The following is a 25,217-nucleotide window of genomic DNA, read 5'->3' as shown; positions in this document are numbered from 1 at the left end:
TACTGAAAAGAAGAAAAGTTTTTTTTACTGCTTGACCAAGCTTAAAAGAAAATGACAATTCATCACATTTATTTTGATTTAAAAAAGGACTAAACTTTATTGACAAACTGCGGCAGACATCTCAACAATTTTTAGCTACCTATTTAGGCAGGCTTACACATGTAGTAGTAGTAGGCATTTAATCTTCCAAGAACAAAATGGGAGGACAGCGTACAAATCCAGGTAGGACTTAGATCTATGTACAAAATTAAACTCGCTCTCTCCGTGGTGGCTTTTCCCCCCCCAGCTGCAATGTCCCTTTTTAAACATAATGTTCGTGTCGAGATACACTTGAACATGCCATTGGAATGGCTACGTTGACCGTTTTTGTCGATTTTAAGCATGAGCTCTATTATAGACTACAAACATGGTCAAGTGTTTAGCTCTTCATTTAAAAAAAAGAAAAGAAAAAAGACACAACGCACAGCTACTGTTCATTTAATACTTCCTAATATCAAAACACTGGGCAGTTATAGAGCAATATAAAAATTACAGAGCAGCTTGATGTCCACTTCTCTTAAAAGTTCCTCACACAGAATTAAGCTAAGAACAACTTTTTTTTTGGGTGGACAACTTCTTCCACTACCATCTCAGCTAGATTTCAAAACCCACAAGGGAAATGTCACCATTACAAACTTAATTTTTTTTAAGTTATACTGACTGAAAGCAACAACAAAAAATTACTGTTTAATTTGTTAAGAAGGATTTTCTCTATTAACATTTAAACTTAAGATTAATCAAGCAATCTGCTTTTTAAGGGCAAAGTTTTGACATGAGGTTGCTTTTAAACTGCGGCAGTCATTACTATTACATTATGTTTTTAATTCATAAAAAACACTGAATTTTGAAATGTAGCCTACTTTGGGGAATCTGTAACTATAGCTTTTATGGGTTGCCTAAAAAACCCAACAAAATACTTAAAGATTAACAGACTTTAGTTTCATAACTGTTAAGCAAGCATGTCACTTTGGAAAACTAACATTTTAACTCAACTTTTTAAAAGGTACAGTTGTGTTTATATATCTAAACAGAGAAAGAAAAGCAATCTACACACTTAAAAATTGAATTCAATCTTCTATTATCTAACTCATTTTAAAATACTACATACAGAAGCTAGAATGCAGGTTCGTTGGTGGCGGGGATGGAGGTGGGAGAAAAAGGGAGTCAGAGAAAAATCAGGGAGACAATTACTTGTCAGTTGTGGGTAAAGCAACAGGAATCCTGGGAGATACAAGAATCAGAAACAACTGTTTTCTCATATGTGATATTTTCCCCTCATGAAGAATGCTTTAATAGCGGCCGTATGGGTGCTCTCTGTACGCTCCCTTCACTGGCCTAGCCGGGGGGGCCTTGAGTGAGGGCCTGGTTCCATTCCAATCATCTTGACCTAGAGAAAGGAAAACAGCATCTTAATACTCTGGGCTGAGACAAAAAAGGCAGCACACTGTGGCTTCAACAACCCCAATGTTACTAGATCTCCCTCAAAAGGCTCGAGGCAGCAATTTCAGACTACCGCCAAACTGTGTATATCTGGGGTGTCAGATGCACCCTGACCTGGATCGCTCAGGCTTCCCCAATCTCATAGAATCATAGAGTTGGAAGGGACCACCAGGATCATCAAGTCCAACCCCCTGCACAATACAGGAAATTCACAACTACCTCCCCCCACACCTAGTGACCAGAAGATGGCCAAGATGCCCTCCCTCTCATCATCATCAACATCATCATCTCATCAGATCTGGGAAGCTAAGAAGAGTTGCCCGGGGTTTGTACTTGACTGGGAGACCACCAAACAAGTCCAGGGTTGCTACACAGAGGCAGGCAATGGCAAACTACCTCTGCCCATCTCTTGGCTTGAAAACCCTATGGGGGGGTCACTGTTACATCAGCTGTGACTTGACAGTACTTTCTACCACCCAATGCACCTGTTTAGCATGGTGGGACTGTGGCCAATTATCAAGAGTCCTGTCAACTGCTGGAATAGGATAGTCTCACATGGCACAATACTGAACTGTCCAGAAAATGTCACATGCGCATTCACAGTTCTTAATGCTGTTTCCTTTTAAAGTGCTGCTTTTTCCTGTGCAAAGCCAGAAGCTTCAACAGCAGGATTTTGCTGCCTGCTTTCATGCTCCACCACCCTAACCTTTAGTTGATCTGACAAACTGCAAGTATTCAAGAAAAGATGACACAATCCTCGGAGGAGGAAGCAATTGTTCTTACCAAGCATAATGCTTGACATAACACACAGATTCGGAGTAACAGTTTGGGGAAAACTGAGCATACATGAAGCTCCTTTCAAGACAAAAGGAAATTGGTTCTGGTGATTTCTATCCTTTTTTTTTTTTTTTACTAGATAAAGCCTCAAAGAAACAGGCTTTCAATTCAGCCTGGCTGGCTCCCCCATAGGTAACCAATTTCTGAAAAATAAATGTGCCGAGTCCCCACAGGCACACTAGTTGCGCTATGAACCATACAATACTGTTCCCTGCAGTGGCCCATACAATTTATTTTTCTCATTTCGTCTGCAGGAAAGCAGACACCAAAGAAAATTGCTGTGACTGAACTAATTAACAGTGGCAATGTCATGCCTAGCGCACCAGGGCTTTGTTCTATGCAACACACAGACAGACCAGAGGAGTCACAGTAATCCTGAAGAGTCAAAAAGCTGCACTCATTGCTGCCCAAAAGGGGGGGGGGGCAAGGGGCATTGTGATGAACAAGCAAGACATTTAGCACAGCCTGCCGTTTTCGCACCCTTCTGAGATGAAGTGGGGCCTCCGGGTGTACAGCTCCATCTATTCACATTTAGCAGAGAATCCTCATTCTATACAGTTTACATAATTCCATAGCTGCACTGTACCAATGTGGAATTCAGCATCCTGAGAAACAGCTGTCAAATGCAAACACACACGTTTCTGTCCTATTTGATACGGGCTGAAAACTTCCTTAGAAGGGAAGGGTCTCCAAGAGCTTTAGGTAAAGGTAGTCCTCTGTGCAAGCACCTGGTCATTACTGACCCATGGGGTGATGTCACATCCTGACATTTACTAGGCAGACTATGTTTATGGGGTGGTTTGCCATTGCCTTCCCCAGTCATCTACACTTTACCCCCAGCAAGCTGGGTACTCATTTTACCGACCCTGGAAAGATGGAAGGCTGACTCAACCCTAAGCCGGCTACCTGAAACCGACTTCCATCAGGATCGAACTCAGGTCGTGAGCAGAGCTTTTGATTGCAGTTTTCGCATTCCTAGAGCTTTAGCTCCTTGTAATAGCCTTCTTCCCCTTTCCGACAAGTAGAACTATGCAAGTCTGCATAAATTATATGGCTATAAGCTGCTGCTTTTGTCAGCCTAATGACAATTTAGGAAAATGCAACTGGCAGTTGGGATATCCAGGACAGAATCCTAAAGCCTGTATTGACGGCATTCTACAATCAAAATATTCCTAATATCACCCCTGAAAGCATCAGAGAGCAACATTTGCTGGTTCTCAGTTGGAGAAATAGATCCTTCCCTCATCATTCTCAAAAAGTTTAGATCAGGGCAAGCTGTCTTTTGCACTTGTGTGAAATGCGGGGGGGAAACAACAACCTGAAGCCAGTAGACACAGAGCTAAAACAATTTCCAAGTGAACTGTAGCCTCCCTTCGCCAGGGCCACGAAGTATGCGGACATACCATATGCTTCATAGGACTCTTGTGCCTCACCGTGTCCATAGTCATAATATTCAGTTTCCCTGGGGGGAAAAAACACAGGGCACCGTTATGGCTTGAGGCGGTGATAGCGGTTTGCGGTTTCTTTTCCAAACATCTTGGCCACTGCTATTCAGTGTGCCCCACCACCTTTGGGGCCGTCACATGCCCCAATCGCCCAGACAGGAATTCCCTAGTCTTGGGAATCATCCTTCCTTGCGATACTGTGTGGTACGTATTGGGGGGGGGGGTAAATCAGGGCCAGCTTCTAGTTTCTGCAACTGGATAAGGAAGAGGCTGGTGACGATGGTACTGGAAAGATAAAACAGAAGTCCAGCTGCACCTTAGAGACTAACATTTATTTCAATGTGAACTTTTGTGAGTCACAACGCTCTTCATAAGACAGTAATGCTAAGGGGAAAACTGCAAAATTTGTTGGGAAAGGTTGTTGGTGGTTGGGGATGTCAAGGCTTAGCAATGGATTATGCATTGCGAGTCTTTCAAATGTAAATCCCAACGCAAGGGGGAAAGGGAGGAGTTGATGAAGAAAGGCTAGGTATGAGTCCCATCAGGAAGACACACACAGAAGCAGATGGAGCCCAGTGGCTGCCCACTGACAGTGAAGTCCCTCTGTGGAGGCTTTCACGTAGTTCTCCAAGCACCATTTGCCGTTGCCTTCCCCAATCCAGGGAAAACAGGCCATTCCATCATGGCACAGGCAGAGGCCAGAATGCTCTGTGCATCTCAAATATTTGTTAAGAGTGAAGACATTGGGCCCTCCAATGGAGCACTTACTGTTGACCCTGGCTGTAGTAGCCTTCATACCCTTCGTAGCTTTGTTCCGCGTAAGCATCGTCATAACCCTGAAACGGACAAAGAGGTAAGGAGGAAGCTACTACCCCTAAAGGCATAACAGCCAAGAAGAATACAATCTAGAAGGACAAGCTGCCTTTTCTACGTAGTGTCAGTCAAGAAATTTGGGGGAAGGAGCAGATCCTCCACTGTTCTACCTTGCATGTAGATGGCTGTTCAAGCAACAGCTTTAAGAATGCTTCACACATTCAAAAGAGCAATATAAAGTGTACATATAAAAACACCATGTGTGAACGCAACAAACGTACTGTACAGATCCACTTCTCAGAAGCACAAGGGGAAACAGGGAGGGAATGACTGCACTGGTGCCAGATAATGTAACATTTCCCATCCAATCTTTGGCTCTTTTTGTGCTTCACTGTGGGGTGTAAATCTGTTTCTTTGCCATTGTCACAACACCTGGATTGATGACAGGTTTGCTGCCACTTAATCTGCGAAATGGCTCTTAGATCTTCACAAGCTGTGGACCCATGACGAACTGTGGGGTGGTCAGCACGCGACAGAATTTAGAAACTCTTCTCAACCCTTTGAAACCTTCTCCTCTAGTATTCTTCTAAGCAATCAAGGGCTCGAGAAGACTGGAAACCCCCCCCCCCCATGATGTTCTGCTGTTCTGAACGTTGTGTCCCTTTGAGAGCACATTTATCATGCAGATTCTGAACAGTTTGTCTCCTACAGGTTAATTTACAAACTGATTTTGCTGCAAACCTGGGGAGTCCACGGAGTATGTTGACACTCCTAGCTTTCTTGGATGGTCCCATTGTATTGTTTTTTGTCATGTGCAAAGGGGCCAGCCACCATGCTATCACCTATATTGGGTTCAATCCAATGGAGAAGCTCACAGGATGAGTTGGAGCAGATCTCTCTCCACCTTCCCCAATCAGCCCGCCATCTGTTCTGAAACTCCTCTCTGAGGGCTTAGTCCTCATAATCAGAAAATGCCACAAGACAGGCAGGTAGGAGTGCAATCAGATAAAATTGTCTCCTTTTCCCTCCCCCACTGACTGAAGCCGCAAGCAGAGGGAGAAGGAGGAAGCTTCATCTTATTTGTTGTCATTGCTGGAGCACCCCATTCTGGGGTGCATTTTGCTTTCCAGGCTCTCCAGATCCTCCAGGAGGCATTTCAGGACAGGATCTGCTCTGCCCAACTCCTGTCAATTCTTCTGCTGGATCCAACCCAATGATTCTTGAGCCACATTCTGTTCTTGCTTTTGCTCAGTAGTCTTTTCCTAGAGTTCTCATCTAATCTTACTGCAGCAATTTTTAAGAATTCGGGTGGCAAGAAAATGAAAAAATAATAATAATAGTCTGCTCTTCTCTCCCTTGCTTCAGTTTAATACTGCTAGCATTGTAGCAAGTAAACCCAGTCCATTCTCAAGGGCAGTTACTTTTTACAGCAGGCAGATCCAAAGGTACCAATTACAAGAACTAACTGTAGGTTATCCAGGGTCAATACAACCATACAGGGCTTTTACGGAATTTTTTCAATCAAATGCAGTTTTTCTAATTTGGCTGAAGTTAAGTGTGTCACTCAGACTGTTTGGTCAAGTGAACTTTTCATGCACTCAGGATCCTGCTGTGTTCTGAAATGTGCAAAAGTTTTACAGTTGCTTACATAATCTTCGTAAGCCTCTGGTGCAGGAGGGGGAGGAAGAGGTATTCTTTGAATGCCTGCTGCACGAGCTCTTGGGGTAGGGGCACCTCTCACCGCTGGAAGAGGAGGAACACCACGGGCAACAGCTGCTCCTCTTGAAAGGGCCCCCCTCACCGGGGCCCCTCGTACCAGGGCTCCACGTGGAGGTGGTGGCGGAGGTCCCACGCCACGTCCCCTGCAAGTTTGGGGAGGGGGGGAGAGTAATCAAGCATACAAGTCAGCACACATTGATGCTCTGACACTGGCTATCTCTGGTCAGAAGGCTGTTGCCTAACAGAGAGGTTTAATCAGCAGAGGTCACTGGCAAAATTCACTGCGAGCAATCTTGTTCCCTGAAGGACTAAAGGAGAGTCAGAAGTGTCCAAACAGGAATCTCAGAATAAGCAGCAAAGATTACATAACCACCAGAATCGCGCCGTATAGAACTGGGCCACACTGGAATATCAATTGACACAGACGTCTCAGAACAGATATGGATAAAATAATGAACTTCACTGCTTTTGAATTCATCCCAAATATTTATGGAAGAGACAGAGGCCACTTCCGCTAAAGCAGCATCACTCTGTGCCCAACTCAAGAGCCAAATTAGAGCAATCTGCATGTGTGAACCCCACCTAATGGAGTCTACTTCTAAGATTCAAGCTTTTTTTTTTAAAAAAAGCTAAGCACTAAAAGAAGTAGAACAAGGGAAAACGCATGAACACAATGCCTGGAAGGTAGACAAGTAGATGAGAGATTTTATGGTCCCAGCAGTGTTTAGTGCAGAGCGCTAAGAACCCCACTTCTCTCGTTACTGGAAGCCACAGGTTGGATCAAGAATAATTTTCCAGTGACAAAATGGAAATTTCCTTCACCCCCTGCCTCTGCTCCAACAGCAGCTCACTGATCTCTTTCAGACGCTGCTCCTGGAGGATAGGGGTTCAGAGGAATGGCATGAGAGGGGTCTGCAGCGGGAAGGGGGAAATCAATGCAAACTGCCAACTTAAGTTTGTATCTAACCCCATGCCTGACACCCTCTGATTTCTGGGAGGCTTGAGAAAATGATGCTGATATTCAAGCCCCTCTCTGAAACAACAAATTTTCTTAAACAAAAGGCAAAATTCTGAACATCAGATTCTGCACTTTCTTGGCGCAGAGTATCCAGGCCATATGTTTATAGGGTGAGAACAACTGAAGCTGGCCTGTTATTAACAAGAAGCCTGGATGGACAGCATTGGGTTGAACTCCCTCCCCCGCCATTAGGTACCCAGTTGCATGACAAGGGGAATGTAGCCTTCCAGTGCAAAAAGGTATCAAGACTAAAATATATATATATTTTATTTATTTACATTATTTATATTTCGCTTTTCTCACAGGGACTCAAGGCGGATTCATAGTGAGTCAATACAATGAACAAAATAGAACATTCAATAACCAATGCATTAGGATTGTTTTATTACCTCATCATTTCAGAAAGGCTGCCCTACTCTACACTCTAATTTTAAAAATTTTTAAGTCTGTACTGCTCCCCCCCACTCAAACTTTTAGCAGCATGCATGTAAATGCTTCAAGACTGACTGCTGCCCTCTTATCTCCAACAAGACTTGCATTTATTTACCTTGGAACAGGAGGAGGGGGAGGCACAGCCCCCCTCCCTCGCACAGGAAGCCCCCGGCCACGTGTTGGTTCTGGCACTCCATTGAGATAGGACAGCTCCAAAAACTGTTCCTGGCAGATGTCATCCATCATATCCTAAGGAACAAAGAGGGAATTCACTTTCAGGCAATGGAAACATTTGATGTAGTGTTTAGTTCTGCTAACTACAGATGGGGGGAGGGTACCAAGGAGAGTGCCATGTACAGGAGCTGCCTAAGACACAACAGCCACAGCAAAACATTTTTGTAGTCATCCAGAGCGAGCAAGCTCCCTGCTAATCAAATACTCGGCCTCCCTTGAGAGCGCAAACTTATTCTTCCTAGGTTCTTGTAGGTTATCCGGAATGTGTGACCATGGTCTTGGTATTTTGTTTCCTGACGTTTCGCCAGCAGCTGTGGCAGGCATCTTCAGAGGAATAACACTAAAGGACAGTGTCTCTCAGTGTCAAGTGTGTAGGAAGAGTAATATATAGTCAGAAAGGGGTTGGGTTTGAGCTGAATCATTGTCCTGCAAAAAGTATCAAAGGTAATGTGCTAATCATTGTCCTGTAAGTATCAAGATAATGTGCTAATGAGGGTGTGGAATGTTAATATGGAACCATTGTATCCTGAAATGATCTGTTAATGTGTAAAATCCAAAGCTAATCTGTATGGCTATTGTGGACTGTCCTGAAAACCTCCAGACTAACAAAGACTACAGACCACAATAGCCATGCAGATTAGTTTTGGATTTCACACATTAACAGATCATTTCAGGATACAATGGTTCCATATTAACATTCCACACCCTCATTAGCACATTATCTTGATACTTACAGGACAATGATTAGCACATTACCTTTGATACTTTTTGCAGGACAATGATTCAGCTCAAACCCAACCCCTTTCTGACTATATATTACTCTTCCTACACACTTGACACTGAGAGACACAGTCCTTCAGTGTTACTCCTCTGAAGATGCCTGCCACAGCTGCTGGTGAAACGTCAGAAAACAAAATTCCAAGACCACGGTCACACAGCCCGGATAACCTACAAGAACCAATGAACTCTGACCGTGAAAGCCTTCGACAATATTATTCTTCCTACTCACACGAGAGAGGAACTGGCTTCAGTCCAAAGACAAACACCACCAGTCAACCCAAGCTGCCTCTTTCTGTCTCTGCTCCATGCATTTCTCTCTCCCCAGGGGGTGCCGCTTCAGGCAGTGCACACAACGTTCCAGTAACTGAGGAACAAGAATTCACTCCCACTCCACACTCTATGAGATAACTCAGCTAGAAATGCCGACTGGTTCGAGGGGACACTTCAGTACTGAAATGGCAACACAGCCAAGGCAGGAAGCTGTCAAGGGGCTTTAGCTGACCAAAAGGCACAGGTGGCTTTGTAAGCAAGGGCCTCAAGATGAGTGATTGCAAGCATGGCTACATAGCAATATAACTAAAGCATTTACCCTTTTAAACACACACACGGAAGTCTACCAAGGTTTACAGGCTGTATAAAACCTGGGCAAATCCCTTCTTCAGAGGGCCTCTGTGTGCCAGACATCAGGGTGGGGCAGACAGTGAGCTCCCACTCTTTCCATTACATTGCAGTGGATGCCCCTTGGGGACAATCACAGTTCCCCCATACACAAGCTCAGCAGGACAGGCAGTAAATAAGGTAACTTTCCTGCCAACACAGATCTCACACACATATGCACCAACATGCATATGTATTGGAAAATTTATCATGGATCTAACCTAATGGCAGAATGGAACTTTCCTCCACTCCCGCCGATTTCCACAAAATGCAGCTCCTGGGGATAGGGAACCCTACAGAATTCTCTGAATCCTCATGATGGCTGACTACTGGCAAAGTATGACTATATCTGCATGCAACTCACTACTGGTTGGAGATTTTTTGGGGCACTCCTAACAAAGATGCCTGCCAGCCACATTCCAACTATGCCTGCTTTCAGGCTTTCCCCTTCTTGTCTAGCCAATTCCACTGCATTCTCTAAAAATTTTCCTCCTCTGAAAAGTAAGTTTGGGAAGAAACACATGATCACAGCTCGTTTGTTCATTCAAGGAAAAAGGTGGCTTTGCTTTGTTACTTGCATATATCGCCTTTCTATATAGATAGAATTTGGGTGTGCAGAATGTTTTTGGAAGCAAGCTGCTGTGTCTATGATGGCAAACTTGGCAAAAGCATATAAATGAATTATTTTGTCCCACTGCCTTTAATATTGTCCCTCAGGAGAAGGCTTGAGCCACATAGTAATGCTTCATTTTCTGAGTCAATGCTAGCAGGGAAGTGGGCACAGGGACAAGGCCGGGGGGGGGGGGGAGGGTGTGGGCTGGGACACCAGCAACAACAGCCAAATGCCACTGAAGCAGCCAGGGTTTTCAACCACTCTAAGCCACCAACTCTGTTCCTGATTCCACAAAAATGTCTGTTTCACATTTAGATAACACAATGCCCCAGTTAGCACAAGGTACAGTTAAACCAATTAAGAATCCCAGCTCAGCACCTCTAAAGCACACAGTTGCTGGAAGGTGGGCATTTGAACATCACAGCTAACTGCAGTTTAAATCAAGCCAGTTTTCAAGCTCTAAATGTAGCCTCAACAGGAACAAAAATCAAACTTGCATCCTTCCTTGTTCCCACTTATGTAACTAAAACAGGTTGAACTTGGGTGTTAGGAGATTGTAACCCTTCACATGCTATGGTCCCAGACCATTTAAGGCTCTGTGGGTTCATAGCAGCACAGACTGGAAGCCACTGCAGATTTGTAAGCACTGGGGTAGCATGTTCAGAGTGGCAAACTCTGGTTAACAGCTTGGCTGCTTTCGTAATTTCTGAATGCTTTTCAGAGGCCCCCTCACGTAGAGTGAACTGCAGTAATCTAGCCTAGAAATTACTAAAACATCAATGCCCAGATGGCAAAACAGGGAGCCAAATTTTGTACAATAGCATATCAAGTTCGACCCCTAATGTTGGGCAATTACAATTAGATTAAATCACAATTTGGTCAATTTTAGTCTATTATAAATTATTTGGAAATTTTAATTAGGAATGTTGTTTGGTTGAACTGCTGTAATTGTTTACTTTTTGTATAAATGTCACATGTGTTTTTACTGGCTCATGCTGTATTAATAATAAATCTGAATCTGACTAAAGCATGAATGATAACAGTGAGATTTTTATTCTCCTGGAAAGGGATACAAATGGAATGCCAAATGAAAAGCAACCACTTATGCCTGAATTGAGCTCTAGTTTATTAGCCTTCCACCAGACACTCGATCAGAACTTCCACTGTGACACTTGAGAGAACAGGAAGAGGAGAAATTGAATGCCATCAGTATATAAAGCAGAGTTGGTTTTTATACCCTGCTTTTCTCTAAGTAGTCTCAAAGCTGCTTACAATCACAATCCCTTCTCCCCACAAAGGCACCTTGTGAGGTGGCAGGCCTGAGAGAACTGTGAATAGCCCAAGGTCACTCAGCACGCTTCACGTGGAGGAGTAGGGAATCAAACCAGTTCTCCAGATTAGAGTCCACCACTGTTAACCACTACACCATGCTGGTTTCATGTAGATTACTGCATACAATCCGAAGCAGCATATGGCATATCAAAATTCTAAATAAGCCTCCTACCCTCCTCTGGCTAATTTTTTCCTATGGAAGATATGATGTCACGATCTCCTTTACTTTACAGTCACTTGGCATGCATGTGACAGAAGATGCTTAGACCAAGCCTGTCTTTTCAGATTGATTGGAAAGAGGATTACATACCGGAACAAGGAACTTCTTGACCTCTTCCATAGCATGGGCCATTAGAGCATAGGCCTCACAAGGTGGCCCAAAGACTTCAATGAAAACATGCAGGTCCATGTTTAAGTGAGCATACTTTGGATCACCTCCTTTGCGCAGTTCCTCCTCCTGAAACACACAGGCAACAGCTTTTTTTTTTATTTTTTTAACTGACACCACTGTGATTCTTAAGACACCGTCAAATTTATGTTTCAGATTTAAAGTAAGACCTATCAAACAGACACAGAAATGCAATACTTTGTAGTAGTTAAAAGAATTTAAACTTTAAAAATGTGACCTGGATTACGTTTCACAAACTATTTTTTTTTTATTTAGCTTCACTTCCTGCTGCCTTGAATGATCGAGGATTTTTTTTTTTTTTTTTTGCTGTCACACTATGAAACAATTCTAAATTTTCAATGGACACAATGACTTTGTCCGTGGCCACTCAGAGGCCCACAGCTCTCCTGGGAACTGAAGCTGCTGCCCAGTTAGAGATTCAAAATTTCCAGAAATTTTGAAGCCATTCTGGAAAAAAGATGTTTCCCCCTCAGAAAACAATGGAAGCTGCTTTGGTGGTGTTATACCAAAAGTGGGACAAAAATAAGCAAGGTATTCTCCTTAAAAAGTATGGCGGTAAAGCAGCAAGAACTCAACACAGAATTCTCTGAAGTCTTCAGTTCACAGGTGTCTGAACTTCAGTTCTTGATGTTATGAACTGGAACCCACAATTCCAATTTAACAGCAGAGCCTTCCTGCAGTGCAGAACAGAGTAATAAAATACAATCTTTGTTGTGATAAGAAACAGAAACGAACTGTATGAAGGCTTTACTAATTGTTTTGTGAGGGAAAACAACACATTTTCACTATGTCATTGTTCAATGTACTTGAAGGCTGTGTGCCATCCATAAAATGGGAGAGAAAAATCATAACCTTTGTTGCAGATTCATCCAGAACAAACAATCCACAAGAGGAGTTCCCATTCATGCTCAAGAACCTTACCTTTGCCTTGTCTCTCATTGACCCCTTCCCAAGAACAGATATCTTTGCTCCAGTTTCTTCCTGCAGCCGCTTGATGGTGTTACCCTGGGGTCCCAGAATCTTCCCAACGAAGTTAAACTAAAGGAGGATATACACAGAGGTTTATTTTTCTACTTTCCAGACCTATGAATAAACTCACCATGATAAATACCATGCAATGACAAGTGACAGCAATTATAACCTTACACCAAGTTCACCTGAGCCTTCTGGAAATGGCTGGCAGTTTAGGATTTGGGTATAAACATGTCAGCAGTTTGAAAAAATGGCTGAGAACACTATGTCTTTGGTTCCTTATTTTACTACAGAAAAATCTTGCCTCAATCCTGACAAAGAACTAAAGAATGAAGCCTTTGTCAGAAATGAAAGTCGTCAAGTATGCAGTGTGTTTTACAAATTTGTTCTCAGACACATTAGAAATGGAGAAAGGAGATAGAGGAGAAATGCTCTGGAAAAATTTCACAACACAATAAAGGGATTTGGTTAACAGGAAAATAGACACATATAAAACCAGACATAAGCATCCATTTTAGAATCTCTTGCAGGCTTCACCTTGGGATATTGCTTGACTGGTATCAGAACTCGTTCCTTCAGCTTCATGTTCTTGTGGGAAAACAAGTCCAAATATGTCTCTTCTTCATCCTTCTTTGTATCATCTTTCTGAATTTTTTCGATTTCTAAACGAGACAAAGCATATATGCTTGAGACACCACTTTACATTATCCTTCCAGATATAAGATATGCATACCATGTTTGCAAGTGGGAGAAGCACCTGGATTGTGCCAAGAAGCAGCCTGTCTAGGCTCACCCAGCCAACCATTTTGCCTTAACTCGAGTAGCCCAAGCCCTATGAAAATGACCCCCAACACACTAGCTTTTACCACCACCATAGAAAAAAGGCTCACAAAAGTTAACACAAAAACAAACAACACAGAACTTCCATTAGCCCGCTGTCTGTCATTTGTGGCCTAAAAGGAAAAAGAACCAACCTTTTGTAAAAATTTCCTATCTTGTGGCAACACTTATTCACCACAGGCAAGAAAACACATCACACATAATAAACATAGATGCTAAAAAGGTTTGTAATGACCACTATTCATAAACCCACCTTACACACCCCATTTAAGCAAGGTGGCAGCCATTTTAGAATCAGTTATATTTTTAGGACAATTCTAATCTACATAAAAATCATTTTGATTCCTAGGACCATTGTAATTTGCAAATTAAGGTAAATATGTAACCAATGTTATGACAAGAAGCCCTAGCATTTCTGAGGAAGCCCAGGCCAGCGGGATCCCCATTTCTGTACTCCTCCTGTCCGTGCTAATGGATATTTAAAAAGGAAATTTCTAGTAGAACATCTCAAACATTCTAATCTGTCTTGCTATTTTTCGCAGAATGGCAATTATGTTACAGGATGATCCCTTCTGCCATTAAACAACTGAAGTTGTGTGTCTATATAAAAAGCAAACTTAAAGAACTGATAAGCTTGCAGTTTGTAAGTGACATGATTGGACTTCTTTCTGATTCTTGAAGTCAACACCTAGTGATTATAAAACAGAAGTTGTTCTCCAGGTCTCACTTATCTTTTTCTAGAAAAGCACGAAGTACAAATTCAAGAATGAATGAATGATTCCCCCCCCCCCCCGGCATGCAATATGGAGATTTAAATTACAAGCTGTTAAGCGCTGCCAAGAGATTTAATCATGCATAGAAACCTATTTCTGAGTTAAGCGCTATACATTTTAAGGCAGGAACCCGATTAACTTCTCTAGGAGAAGAATTATTTTATGAACTGACATAAGCAGAAATAAATTCTACTTTAAGGGATGGTCTGTTTCTCCGTAATGCTCTGACTTTGGAACAAATAGAATGACTTATGGATTAAGCTGCCTAATGTAGGAGTTACACTTGATCTCATTAACAGCCGGTAGACAGGGTAGGCAGGGTGTGACCACAGTCTATTACTCCCTCCCAAAGACACGCAGATGCAGGCGGACCCCTTTTCCCCTCAAACTTGCTTGGAAGGCATCAGAACAACTCAAAGAGAAGCCCCCAAAAGCGTCAACATGGGCATTCCCCTGTTCTTCCACGCTTTCTGGGACAGGAGTTGCCCTGGCCTTGCTGCTGCTGAAGATGGCCAAGCAGGAACTACCAGGTATACACCAGCAGCTGCCAGAGTCCAATAAAATGAGGAAAACTGTAATTTACAGGCTCTTCAAACATAACAATTTCCTTATATGGAAAGTGCTTCAGTACAGAAAGGGGGTATACATGTTGCTTAGAAATATCACACATACATCTATTCCCTTGAATATAGGTGCACTGGTGCCCAAAAATCTGGGCTTGGAAAAAACATTATCCCAGGCGCTGGAGAATGAAATAATTAAGAGCTAGAACAAATTCGAAGAAACAGTAAATAGACAAAGAAACAAAAAATAAACTGGGACTAGGTTCAGCCCTGTTAAACATCTAATGCTTTGATGTACTTACTTTGTTTCATAAATTAATGCATATTATAAGTTTATTGAAGCCACTCTGAGGGGCCCCATCACCAAATCTATGCCATAAACTCTTATTGACATTTGTTGACATAGTCCAAGGCCATGTATACGTGATAGTCAATATGTTGAACTGAGCTTAGTAGCTGATCAGAAGCCAATGGAGTGACTGCAGAATGGGATAATATACGTGCACTGCCTCGCTCCCAATAATAAATGAGCTGAGGCATTCTACGTCCACTGAAGTCTCCAAGTTGGTTTCAAGGAGAGACCTATGCAGAGTACATTACAGTAGTCTAGTCTCAATGTTACTGTGGAATGGATCCAGGTGTACAGAACAGCCAAGTCAAAGTAGGGGGCCATCTTCTGGGCTATGAGTCGGAAAGCATTTTTGTGTGACTACATTAACTTGCTTCTCCAGCAGTAATGGTGGATCTGATATAACCCCATGGCTCTGAACCAAGTCAGCAAAGGTCAGCTGAACCCCCCACCTAAGTGAGAAGCACAATAAAGTTTAACATTTTATTCCAGCACTTTGTGAGATATAACAGTTTCTGTACAATTGATGTTAAAGGGCTTATTTCTTCTACTGTATGTAAACGGAGCCTTGGCTACTCACCGTGAGTGCTCCTTCTCTTCCGAGGCGAAGGGCATCTTTATCTGTGGGTTTTTTCCTGCTCTTTCCAGAAGGCAGGACCAAAGTTTACTTCCTGTCTCCTTGGCGGGAAGACCGCCCTTAATCTCCAGTTACAGGCTTGCCCAGCTACTGTCATCCATTTTAGCCCGGGTGGGCAAGATGCCCTTCGCCTCGGAAGAGAAGGAGCCCTCATGGTGAGTTAGCCAAGGCTCCATTCTCCTCCGAGGCAAGGGCATCTTTATCTGTGGGACTTCCAAGAGCTCCCTATCTGGGTGGGTTAATTCCCTTCGTCCACATGTTGGAGAACTCTGCGTCCAAAGGCCACCTGTGCGGAGGACCAGGTATTCATTTTGTAGTGCTTGACTAAGGTGTTAACAAAAGACCAGGTGGCAGCGCGGCAAATCTCATCAACTGGAGCCTGTCTGTTGAATGCTGCTGAGGTAGCCGAGGGTCTGGTAGCTAGCTTGAACGCCTCCAGGGTAGTGCTCATGACTTGTTCTGAGTATCCGCAGTCTAAGAGTCTCCTCCGTTCAAGACCCAGACAGTCAAACAGTACCATCGGGGGTCTGGGTGGACTAGCGGACCCTGCTGCAGCATGTTCCAGGTGATTGGTATTCGCCAGCGATCCTGAATTGATAGTCTGCGCAGAGTGGCAAACCATGGTCTGCGGAGCCAGAATGGGGCTATTACAAGAGCCTTGGCCTTCTCTTGCTGGATCTTGCGTAGCACTCTGGAGAGGACAGGTAGTGGCGGGAAGGCATATAGTAGCTCCTGAGGCAGTGGGTTCAGGAGAGCATCTGTTCCTTCTGCCTGCAGGTGGAAGTACCTGATGAAGAAGCATGGGACCTTGTGGTTGATGGCCGATGCAAATAGGTCTATTGTTAGTAGTCCGAATCTGCGAGTGATGGTCTGGAAGGTTTGTTGATTCAGGGCCCATTCGCCTTCCTCTATGGTTTGGCGGCTTAGCCAGTCTGCTTGGATGTTTAAAACTCCCCTGATGTGCTCTGCCCTCAGTGATTTCACATTGAGCTGAGCCCATCAGAAGATCCGCGAGGCCTCTAGATGAAGGGCAGTTGACCTGGTAACTCCCCGCTTGTTTAGGTAAGCCTTGGTCATATTGTCGGACCTTACCAGCACGTGGTGGCGTCGGAGATCTGCCGTGAAGGACAGTAGGGCAAGTCTCACCGATCAAAGTTCCAGAAGATTGATGTGAAGCTTCTTTTCCTGCGTGGATCAGAGGCCCTGGGCTACTTTTCCACTGAGGGTGGCTCCCCAGCCTTCGAGGCTGGAGTCCGTGAACAGTTGTAGAGGGTCCTCATGAATATACTGCTGACTCTTCTCTAAGTTCAGTGGATTGGCCCACCAGCATAGGTTGTGTTTTATCTTGAACGTCACCTGAATTAACCTGTCCCTTTTGTGGGTAATGTCTCTCTGAAAGGGACGGAGGAGCCACTGTATTGGCCTCGAATGAAACCTTGCCCATGGGACTATGGCAATACATGACACCATGAGTCCCATGAGCTTTGTCAGGGACATGAGGCGAGACTTTTTACTCCATATAATGGAGGTCACTAGAGCAACTATTTTCCCCATCCTTTGTTGGGGTAGGGAGAGTGAGTTCTCTATAGAATTTATTCGGACTCCCTGGTGAGTAACAATCTGGGAGGGTTCCAGTGAGCTCTTTTCTAGGTTCAGCAAGTACCCGTGCTCCTGCAAAATCTGAATTACTCTTGTGATGTGCGACAGGGACTCCTCCCACCTGTTTGTGAATGCCTGCAACCTTCCCCCAGCTGTAGTGACCTGACGTCACTGGGCATTGGTTTTTAGAACTTGTCGGACTTGTCCGATCTGGGTTGCTGGCCTATCTGTTGAACTTTCCGCCTTTGCGAAAAGGTCTGTTGTTGCTGTTGTTATTCCATGATCCCTTTCTGAAATCAGCCCTGTATCTAAAGGGTGTCCTGGGGGGCCGAAAGGACTGATATCTGGCTGGGTGGTTGTCCTTTCTAAGCTGTCTAGGCATGACATGCTTCTTGTCTCTACTTTCTACTAGAATTCTGTCAAGCTTATCCCCAAATAATCTCCCCTCCTGAATGGGGTAGGCCATTAAGGTTGTCTTGGCTTTGAAATTGGCTGGCCAGGCTCTCAGCCATAAGGCTCTTCTTGCGGAGATGACTGATGCCATGGATTTTGCCGTAAAGGATATAGAGTCCAGGGAGGCATCTGCCATTAAGGTGGTGGCTTTAAGGACCCTTTCAAGACCCGCTGGTTCTCCTCTGGTATCAGCTAAGTTTCTTGACCCAGAGGTACGAGGCTCTGGCAAAGATGGATATGGTGGCGTTAGACTGGATTGCCAGGGCGGCCGCCTCATGAGCCTTCCTTGTTAAGGACTCGGTTTTCCTATCCAATTGATCCCTTATGTATTTGGTGGGCCATTGGCTGGTAGTGGCTGCAGGGGATATGGGATCCTCCTGTCCTGCACTAAGGGGATGGGAAGAGGAGGAAGCTGGTGAGGACTTGTGCACCACCCAGGGGAAGGGGGGGGAGCCTCATCTGGAACGCCTGAAAGGCCTGCCACTGCCTCTGGAGGGCCAAGTTAACTACCGTGTTTCCTCGAAAATAAGACACTGTCTTATATTTATTTTTCCTCAAGAAGACACACTATGGCTTATTTTCAGGGGATGTCTTATTTTTATTAAGTATAGTACAACAATCTACATTTATTCAGGAAAAGCAGAGATACCGTAGGCCAGCAAAGCTGATGTGTAAGGGCTGGCTTATTTATCAGGGATCCAGTGAGAACTACACAGTGGAGCTGGGATGATCTCTCTGGGCTCTAGCAGACTGCTTGCTGAAGCTTTTCCCCTATTCCCTGGTGTTTGTGTGGGATGAGAGAGACCACAGACTGTTGCTGGTTGGTGCTGGGGGAGAGAGCTTGTAAGCGGCCCCACCTGGGCTCGTGCTCCGCCCTGTCCTGGGGTAGTCGTCGGGAGAGAGGGCCTCAGACCATTCTGAGGGGGAATCGGAACTGTCCTCCCTCTCAGCTCCCGTTCTCCCCTTACCACCCCCTTCCGGTCCCGCCCCCAGAGTCCATATAAGGGTGGGAAAGGCTTGCAGCAGCCTTCTCCCCCTCCTTCCGGACACGTGGGTCCAGTCTTCCCTACCCCAGCCCCGGGCGCGCTGGTTGCCGGGCCTTTTAAGCGGCAGCGGGAGTCCGCCTTTGCTCAGCTGGGCTCCTCCCGGTCTTCCCAGCCTCGGGCGCGCTGGTTGCCGGGCCTTTTAAGCGGCCGCGGGAGACCGCCTCTGCTCAGCTGGGCTCCTCCCGGTCTTCCCAGCCCCGGGCGCGCTGGTTGCCGGGCCTTTTAAGCGGCCGCGGGAGACCGCCTCTGCTCAGCTGGGCTCCTCCCGGTCTTCCCAGCCCCGGGCGCGCTGGTTGCCGGGCCTTTGAAGCGGCCGCGGGAGACCGCCTCTACTGAGCTGGGCTCCTCCCGGTCTTCCCCGCCCCAGCCCCGGGCGCGCTGGTTGCCGGGCCTTTGAAGCAGCCGTGGGAGACCGCCTCTGCTCAGCTGGGCTCCTCCCGGTCTTCACGCCGTCCCGTCGGGACCATGTCTTATTTTCGGGGTATGGCTTATATTGCGCAAATGCTTTGAAATGCTGCTACGGCTTATTTTATGGGTATGTCTTATTTTCGGGGAAACATGGTAGGTCATTGGCCTCCTCACTAGAATACACATGCCTGCCAATCATTTCATTCAAGGGGGGGGATCGCCCTTTCGGAAGGTGCCGAGTAGGCGGGTCTAGAGGCGCCGGCTCTCGGAAAGGTAACAAATTTGCTGAAGCGCTTTTTCCTTTTGTGCGCCGGTAGCGGTGCGGCTTTCGGCACGGCTTTTCGCGCCTTTTTCTTCTGCTGCACCGGAGGCGCGGGCTCCTCATCCCTCACTGTTTGTGTCGGCGTGTCCTTTTCCTTCCCTAACGGCACGGCCATTGGGAGGGCCAGCCCGCTCTGATAGTCTTCCACTGAGAGGAGATCGTCCTCTCTCCTGGCCATAGCGTTGGCCATCTTGGCTCTCTATAAGCCAATGCCGGCTATCGGCAGGAAATGGCAAGGGTTGTGGGGAAGGTCGGGAGGGACAAGGCACACTGAGGCAAACACAGACAAACGACTACTGACAAATACACTCAAGAAAGAGACGAAAGTAGGCTAGATCTAAATCTAAAACTGGAGCTGTGAGAAGTCACTGCCCTCCTATTAAAGGCAGGACGGAAACTGGAGATTAAGGGCGATCTTCCCGCCAAGGAGACAGGAAGTAAACTTTGGTCCTGCCTCCTGGAAAGAGCGGGAAAACACCCACAGATAAAGATGCCCTTGCCTCGGAGGAGAAGTAAGCTCTGTCTCACAAAAGCTCATCCTGGACTGTTGCTACTCTTTATTGTGTCACAGGATTTCTATTTTGTTTTGCTACAGTAGACAAACACAGCTATGGCACTGATATTATCTCTGGTGACAGACTTTATTATTTATTTTAGGAGCACATTAAGACTTCCTGATGACAGGATCTGTGTAATTTGTAAAATACTAAATTTCTCTATTATACAAATTTTTTAAAAAACCCTACAGAAGTTATATTTTTGCTTTACAGGGTTGATTAGTTCATAGATCAAAATCCCACACTCCCCTTATTAACCACCCCCTTCTTTCCTTTTGTTCGAAATGCTAGTAATTTCCATGCGGTTGGGATCACTCGATATAGGAACAGCCTGAAAAAAGCAGCTGCACTGTGGCGATAGGGCTAGCAGGCGATTAGACGCTGTCAAGATGAGGGAGGAGGGTGATAGAGAGACAAAGGCTGCATTTCCACTCGTTTTATTCCAGTGGAACAAAGACTAATGCAGCTACCCAAGAGCCATGAACGAAACCACAAAAGCCTTTTTCTCTGTCTTTGGAAAAGGAGATGAGGGTAGTAGATACATGGAAAGCTCTGGTTTGCAAAATTAACCCACTTAACTCCTTCCTTAGAATTAAAAAAAAGACACAAACAGGAATTACTTTTGAACAAATCCCTGTGTTCAGTTCTTTAAATTCTTTTTCTCTGACCATGGAGAAAAAGATGGGTATTTTCGTAAACCACTAACATGCTAGGAAAGCATGGCCCAGACACACTGCTGTTACAGACTTGGCTGGGCTTAAGAGAGGTGACAGCCTGGATGCCTAGCCCAGGAAAAAATTGGGGAAAAATTCCTGACTTTTTTTTCCAAGCAGAAAAACCTGTACGTTTGGGAAGAAGCTAAAAAACTTCCAACAATCATTTTCTTTTTGGTGAGTGTATTGCTTTTCGGAGAAGATTCTGGTCAAAAAGAGTAATATGATGATGTGTACTATGCATCTACAGCACTAGTAATGTGCATATTGCAGACACTGTGGAAGAAAGAAGAGGGGAATAAAACCCAACCTAAAAAAACCTAAAAACACTGCTTTACTAGGCTGATACCTGCACACATAGTATATGAGAGACATATACTAACCAGTATTACAACTAGAACCTATCTGACCAGATGTTTGAGTAATTGGGAATAGATTTTACAACCTATGCACAAGCCTGGTTGGGTTTGAACTGTTTGTATATGTATTTATTAATTTATTTCTGTAAATGTGTGCAGTCTTAACAAAAGTGTTAATTAACCACTGATGAACGCCCTATAGGCCGAAACGCGTTTGGTATGTGGTTATAGTTATCAACCTCAGGAAATGCCATTGCGCTATTTTAATGCTTTTAAATAATTTTAACCTTTATATAGTGCTTCTAATAAATTATATTTTCAGTATTTATACACAGATATACATATGTATTTTTTCTTTTCACCCAACCTTGGGCACCCATGATATTGCAGACACACAAGAAATATTTCTTGTTTCAATGTGACTGATTTTACCCACAATTAATATGCTATGTATAAAATGGTAAAACAATAGTAGAGAGTAATTTTTTCAATGTTATAAAGTTCCACTGAAAATCCAAATATGCTGCTAGTCCCATTGTGACTGCATGATACATGTAACACTTCCCCTTTTATTTTTTCTCACCTCTTTGAAAACAGAAACTAAGATATAGGTGTTGCTTTACTTGTTTTTCTTATAGAAAACTATGGCTTTTATATTTACAAATGTCGTAAATATGCCAAATATTATGAATGATGAAGTTTAGGGTTAATAAATATTACAGATAAATTTACATTTGTTTTCTTAAACAAAACCAAGCCTTTTATGGCTTCAAAATTTTCAGAAAGCAACTAGGAATGCTTCAGCTTGCCCAGTGAATCTCACAAAAGAAAATGTGCTGGTGTGGAAGCCACAGAGAAAAACTGGGAAAGACCTTGTAGTCTCATCATATCTAAACGCCCAGTTGAATAAATTAAGACAGTAACTCCACATGAGAGCAGCCTGACACCAAACTATTCAAAACAGACCAGTCACTCTCTCACAGACTGCTTGCCCCTACCACTTCCAGATTTAAAAAAAGATTTACTGGAGGATACTGTTCCTGCTATGCAGTCTGAGAGGGAAAATGTAATGTTTTGAAATAAATGCAATACTTTATCAAACCTGAACTTATTTTACTGCTTCAACAGTATAAAAATGCATAATTAACAAAAATAAAGAGATAAAAATAGAAAAATTTTGTAGCAAACAAAATTGTTTGGAGAGAAGCAGTTTCACACAGTTACAACAGATCTAGCAGTACATCTGTAAATAGAGCTGAACACTACTACATCGAACTCCTCAACAGTGTATTGTTATAACACACATTACAGCATATTGCAGCCCAATAAAAGTTTGAAAATATGTTGTATATGTCTACAAATCATACACAAGAATTTCCATTAGCCTATGCTATAGACTGCATTCCATAAATCTTCATACTACATATTTTGTGTAATACCTTGTTTTTAAAAAAACATTTCAGTCATACTGAAAATATTTTGTAAGATCTTTTTTGAGTATTCGAATTTTTCCAAATTTTTTGGGAAAAACTGAAAAGTTTTTAGGGGGTGGGTTCTCCAACGCTTTCTATTTTCAAGACTTTCACGTGTCTAACCTAGATTATTTTTGTATTTTAGAAGACTGCTTCAAATTCAAAACTATTGCCAAATCACCTTGGACGTTGTGGAATTATTGAAAAAATCTCAAGGTTAATTCAGATTCAAGGAGCATCCCTATCTTCAGTTTGTTCCCTGGTAAGCATGGGCAAAGGGAGGCTTTTAGGTGAGCGCAGGCAGAACACAATTTTGAGGCAAGAAAAATTTAATTTACTCATTATTGCAGTTACTGATTACAAAAAAGAAAACCTTAATTAAGCAAAAACTGTCTAACTGCTAAGAACAGGAAAAATAAAATGTGTGATAAATCTCTTCCTTGGTCTAAAGCTTAGAATCCCTGCTCATGATGCATTAAAAAGTATGCAAAACAGTGTTGATTTTAGGCCTCTCCCAATAATCCCTGGTTCTAGTTCATTTAACTCTCTTACTAAAGTGCTCCCAGTGCAAAGTCAAACCTTATGTCCAGTTCTCTATCTTTTACTCTGTTATCTACTCCACACCAAGATATAAACTGGCATCTTGCTAGCCTGGTAGACTGAAGGCTAAAGGGGAGAAAAACCTGACATGTAACCTTGCTTATAACCTTGTAAAGGTAGTTTCTACTTAACCTCTGAACACTACCAAAGTATAATTTAAATGTTTACCATGCAAAGGTTTAATTTTTCACACAGATATGTGGGTGAAGTTTTATTTAGATCCTTTTGAAAATAAACAATATTTCAAAAATATAGGCATTGTGTGACTAAATTCACAACCACCTATGCATTGAGAATCATAATTTTACCCATAAATATGTTCTTACGGGTGCAAAACTTAATAGTGGCAAATTGCACCCATAGAAAGATTGGCCTCTGGTGACCTGGCAATACCAGTATTATGAAATGCAAGGAATCAAATTCTTTCACTCTTCAGAAATTCTGTCCGCACAGGTGGTTTAGCTGTACCTATGGTTTTATTTCAAATACTGGACGTGTCCAATGTTTTACCACCAGATTCAGGACCCCTAACTCGTATTCCTATTATGTTCAGCCACAACTGGCTCCCCATGGGTTGGCAGGGGGGGGGAAGCCATTAAAATTCATTGATAGGATTTCTTAAGGGGATGCTGACTGCTTTCTACCCTCTCTCAGGTATACACAACAGAGAGTAGGACAAATAAATCGGCCTTGCTTGCCTGTTAAGCCCTCCTTTTATAATTGGGGACCATTCACTACAGGGACTCCGGCCGGCCACACCGAGGGGGAAAGATGCACACGGGGACCCGTTCCCATTTTGTCAGGTTATATACCAATCACGTTACAAAGCATTTGCTTTAAAATGTGCACTAAATAACCACGGGGCCAAACTAGTACCCGCAAGTAGGCCAGGCGTTCAGCACGACGCCTGCACAGGCCACGTGCAAGCAAGATCCGAAGGGCCAGAAAATGTGCCGTGAACTTCCCAGACACACAACACGGCTGGCCCGTGGAATATATTCCTAGTTAGGCGCTACTCAAGTTGGAGGTACGCGCGCGTGGGAGAGGGAAAAAAAGCTCTTTCCAGACGACACACCTACGCGCAGCCGCACCAACGGGAGCGCGCACTAACCCCCCATCGCCATTTTGTGCCAAATTAGGATAACTTTTTTTTGGTGCGCGTATGCCACAGGCACATGTCCTGGCGCCGAAACCTGCACGCTAGCGTGGAAAATCTGCGCGTTGCCTCGTTCACACGAAACGGCGACCCAACGCGCCGGGGGCACGAATACACGTGGCTCTAAGGGCCTGGAATAGAGCCGACCCACCCCCACACTGGCAAGGCCCTGCCCGGGTCTCCCTCCCCACCGTGGGCCCAGCGGCGGCGCAGTTACCGGCTTGCAGGAGCTGCATGGCGTGCGTGAAGGAGGGGTCCAGGCTGTCCTTCTCGGCCATGAGCTCGGGCAGGTACTTGTTCTCGGGCTCGGCCTTCACCGTGGCGCCGGGCATCAGCGGGGTGGGCGCGGAGCTGGGGGCCGGCGCGGCCGAGCCGGTGGCGGAGGGCGGCAGGAGGGGCGGCGGCTGGGGGCCCCGCGGCCCTCCCCCGCGGCCCGGCCTGCGCGACATGCCGGCGCCCGGGGCCGACTGGAGGCCGCCCGGAGCCCGGCCCAGGCGGGGGACGGCCGGGGCCCGCCCCAGGCGAGGGACGGCGAGGTCCTCGCGGCGCTGCATCCGCGGCCGAAGGAGCGGCAAAGGCGCGCGAGGGAACAGGGTTGCCACGCCGACCGCGCGCCGGGGCCGCTCAGAG

At 44.6% G+C, this 25,217-nt stretch overlaps 1 protein-coding gene across 2 annotated transcripts; it reads right to left on the bottom strand.

Annotated features, from left to right (window-relative positions):
* Positions 1-283: 283 nt before the first annotated feature.
* Positions 284-25,217, bottom strand: KHDRBS1 (KH RNA binding domain containing, signal transduction associated 1). 2 transcript variants are annotated; one of them, XM_056846028.1, is made up of 9 exons: positions 24,805-25,217; positions 13,278-13,402; positions 12,690-12,806; positions 11,670-11,816; positions 7,859-7,992; positions 6,223-6,436; positions 4,530-4,597; positions 3,720-3,778; positions 284-1,426 (listed from the first exon to the last, which is right to left on the bottom strand). In XM_056846028.1, the coding sequence occupies exons 1-9, from the start codon at positions 25,139-25,141 to the stop codon at positions 1,329-1,331; spliced, it is 1,299 nt and encodes a 432-aa protein (XP_056702006.1). In that variant the 5' UTR covers positions 25,142-25,217; the 3' UTR covers positions 284-1,328. The 2 variants fall into 2 exon arrangements, with proteins under 2 accessions (XP_056702006.1, XP_056702007.1); XM_056846029.1 differs by having other exon boundaries at positions 6,316-6,436; positions 24,805-25,033.

The sequence above is a fragment of the Euleptes europaea genome, chromosome 3 (genome assembly GCF_029931775.1).
Source record: "Euleptes europaea isolate rEulEur1 chromosome 3, rEulEur1.hap1, whole genome shotgun sequence".
Lineage (NCBI taxonomy): Eukaryota > Metazoa > Chordata > Lepidosauria > Squamata > Sphaerodactylidae > Euleptes > Euleptes europaea.
Note: the sequence above shows the minus strand (reverse complement) of the source record. Positions and strands in the feature narration are given on the sequence as shown.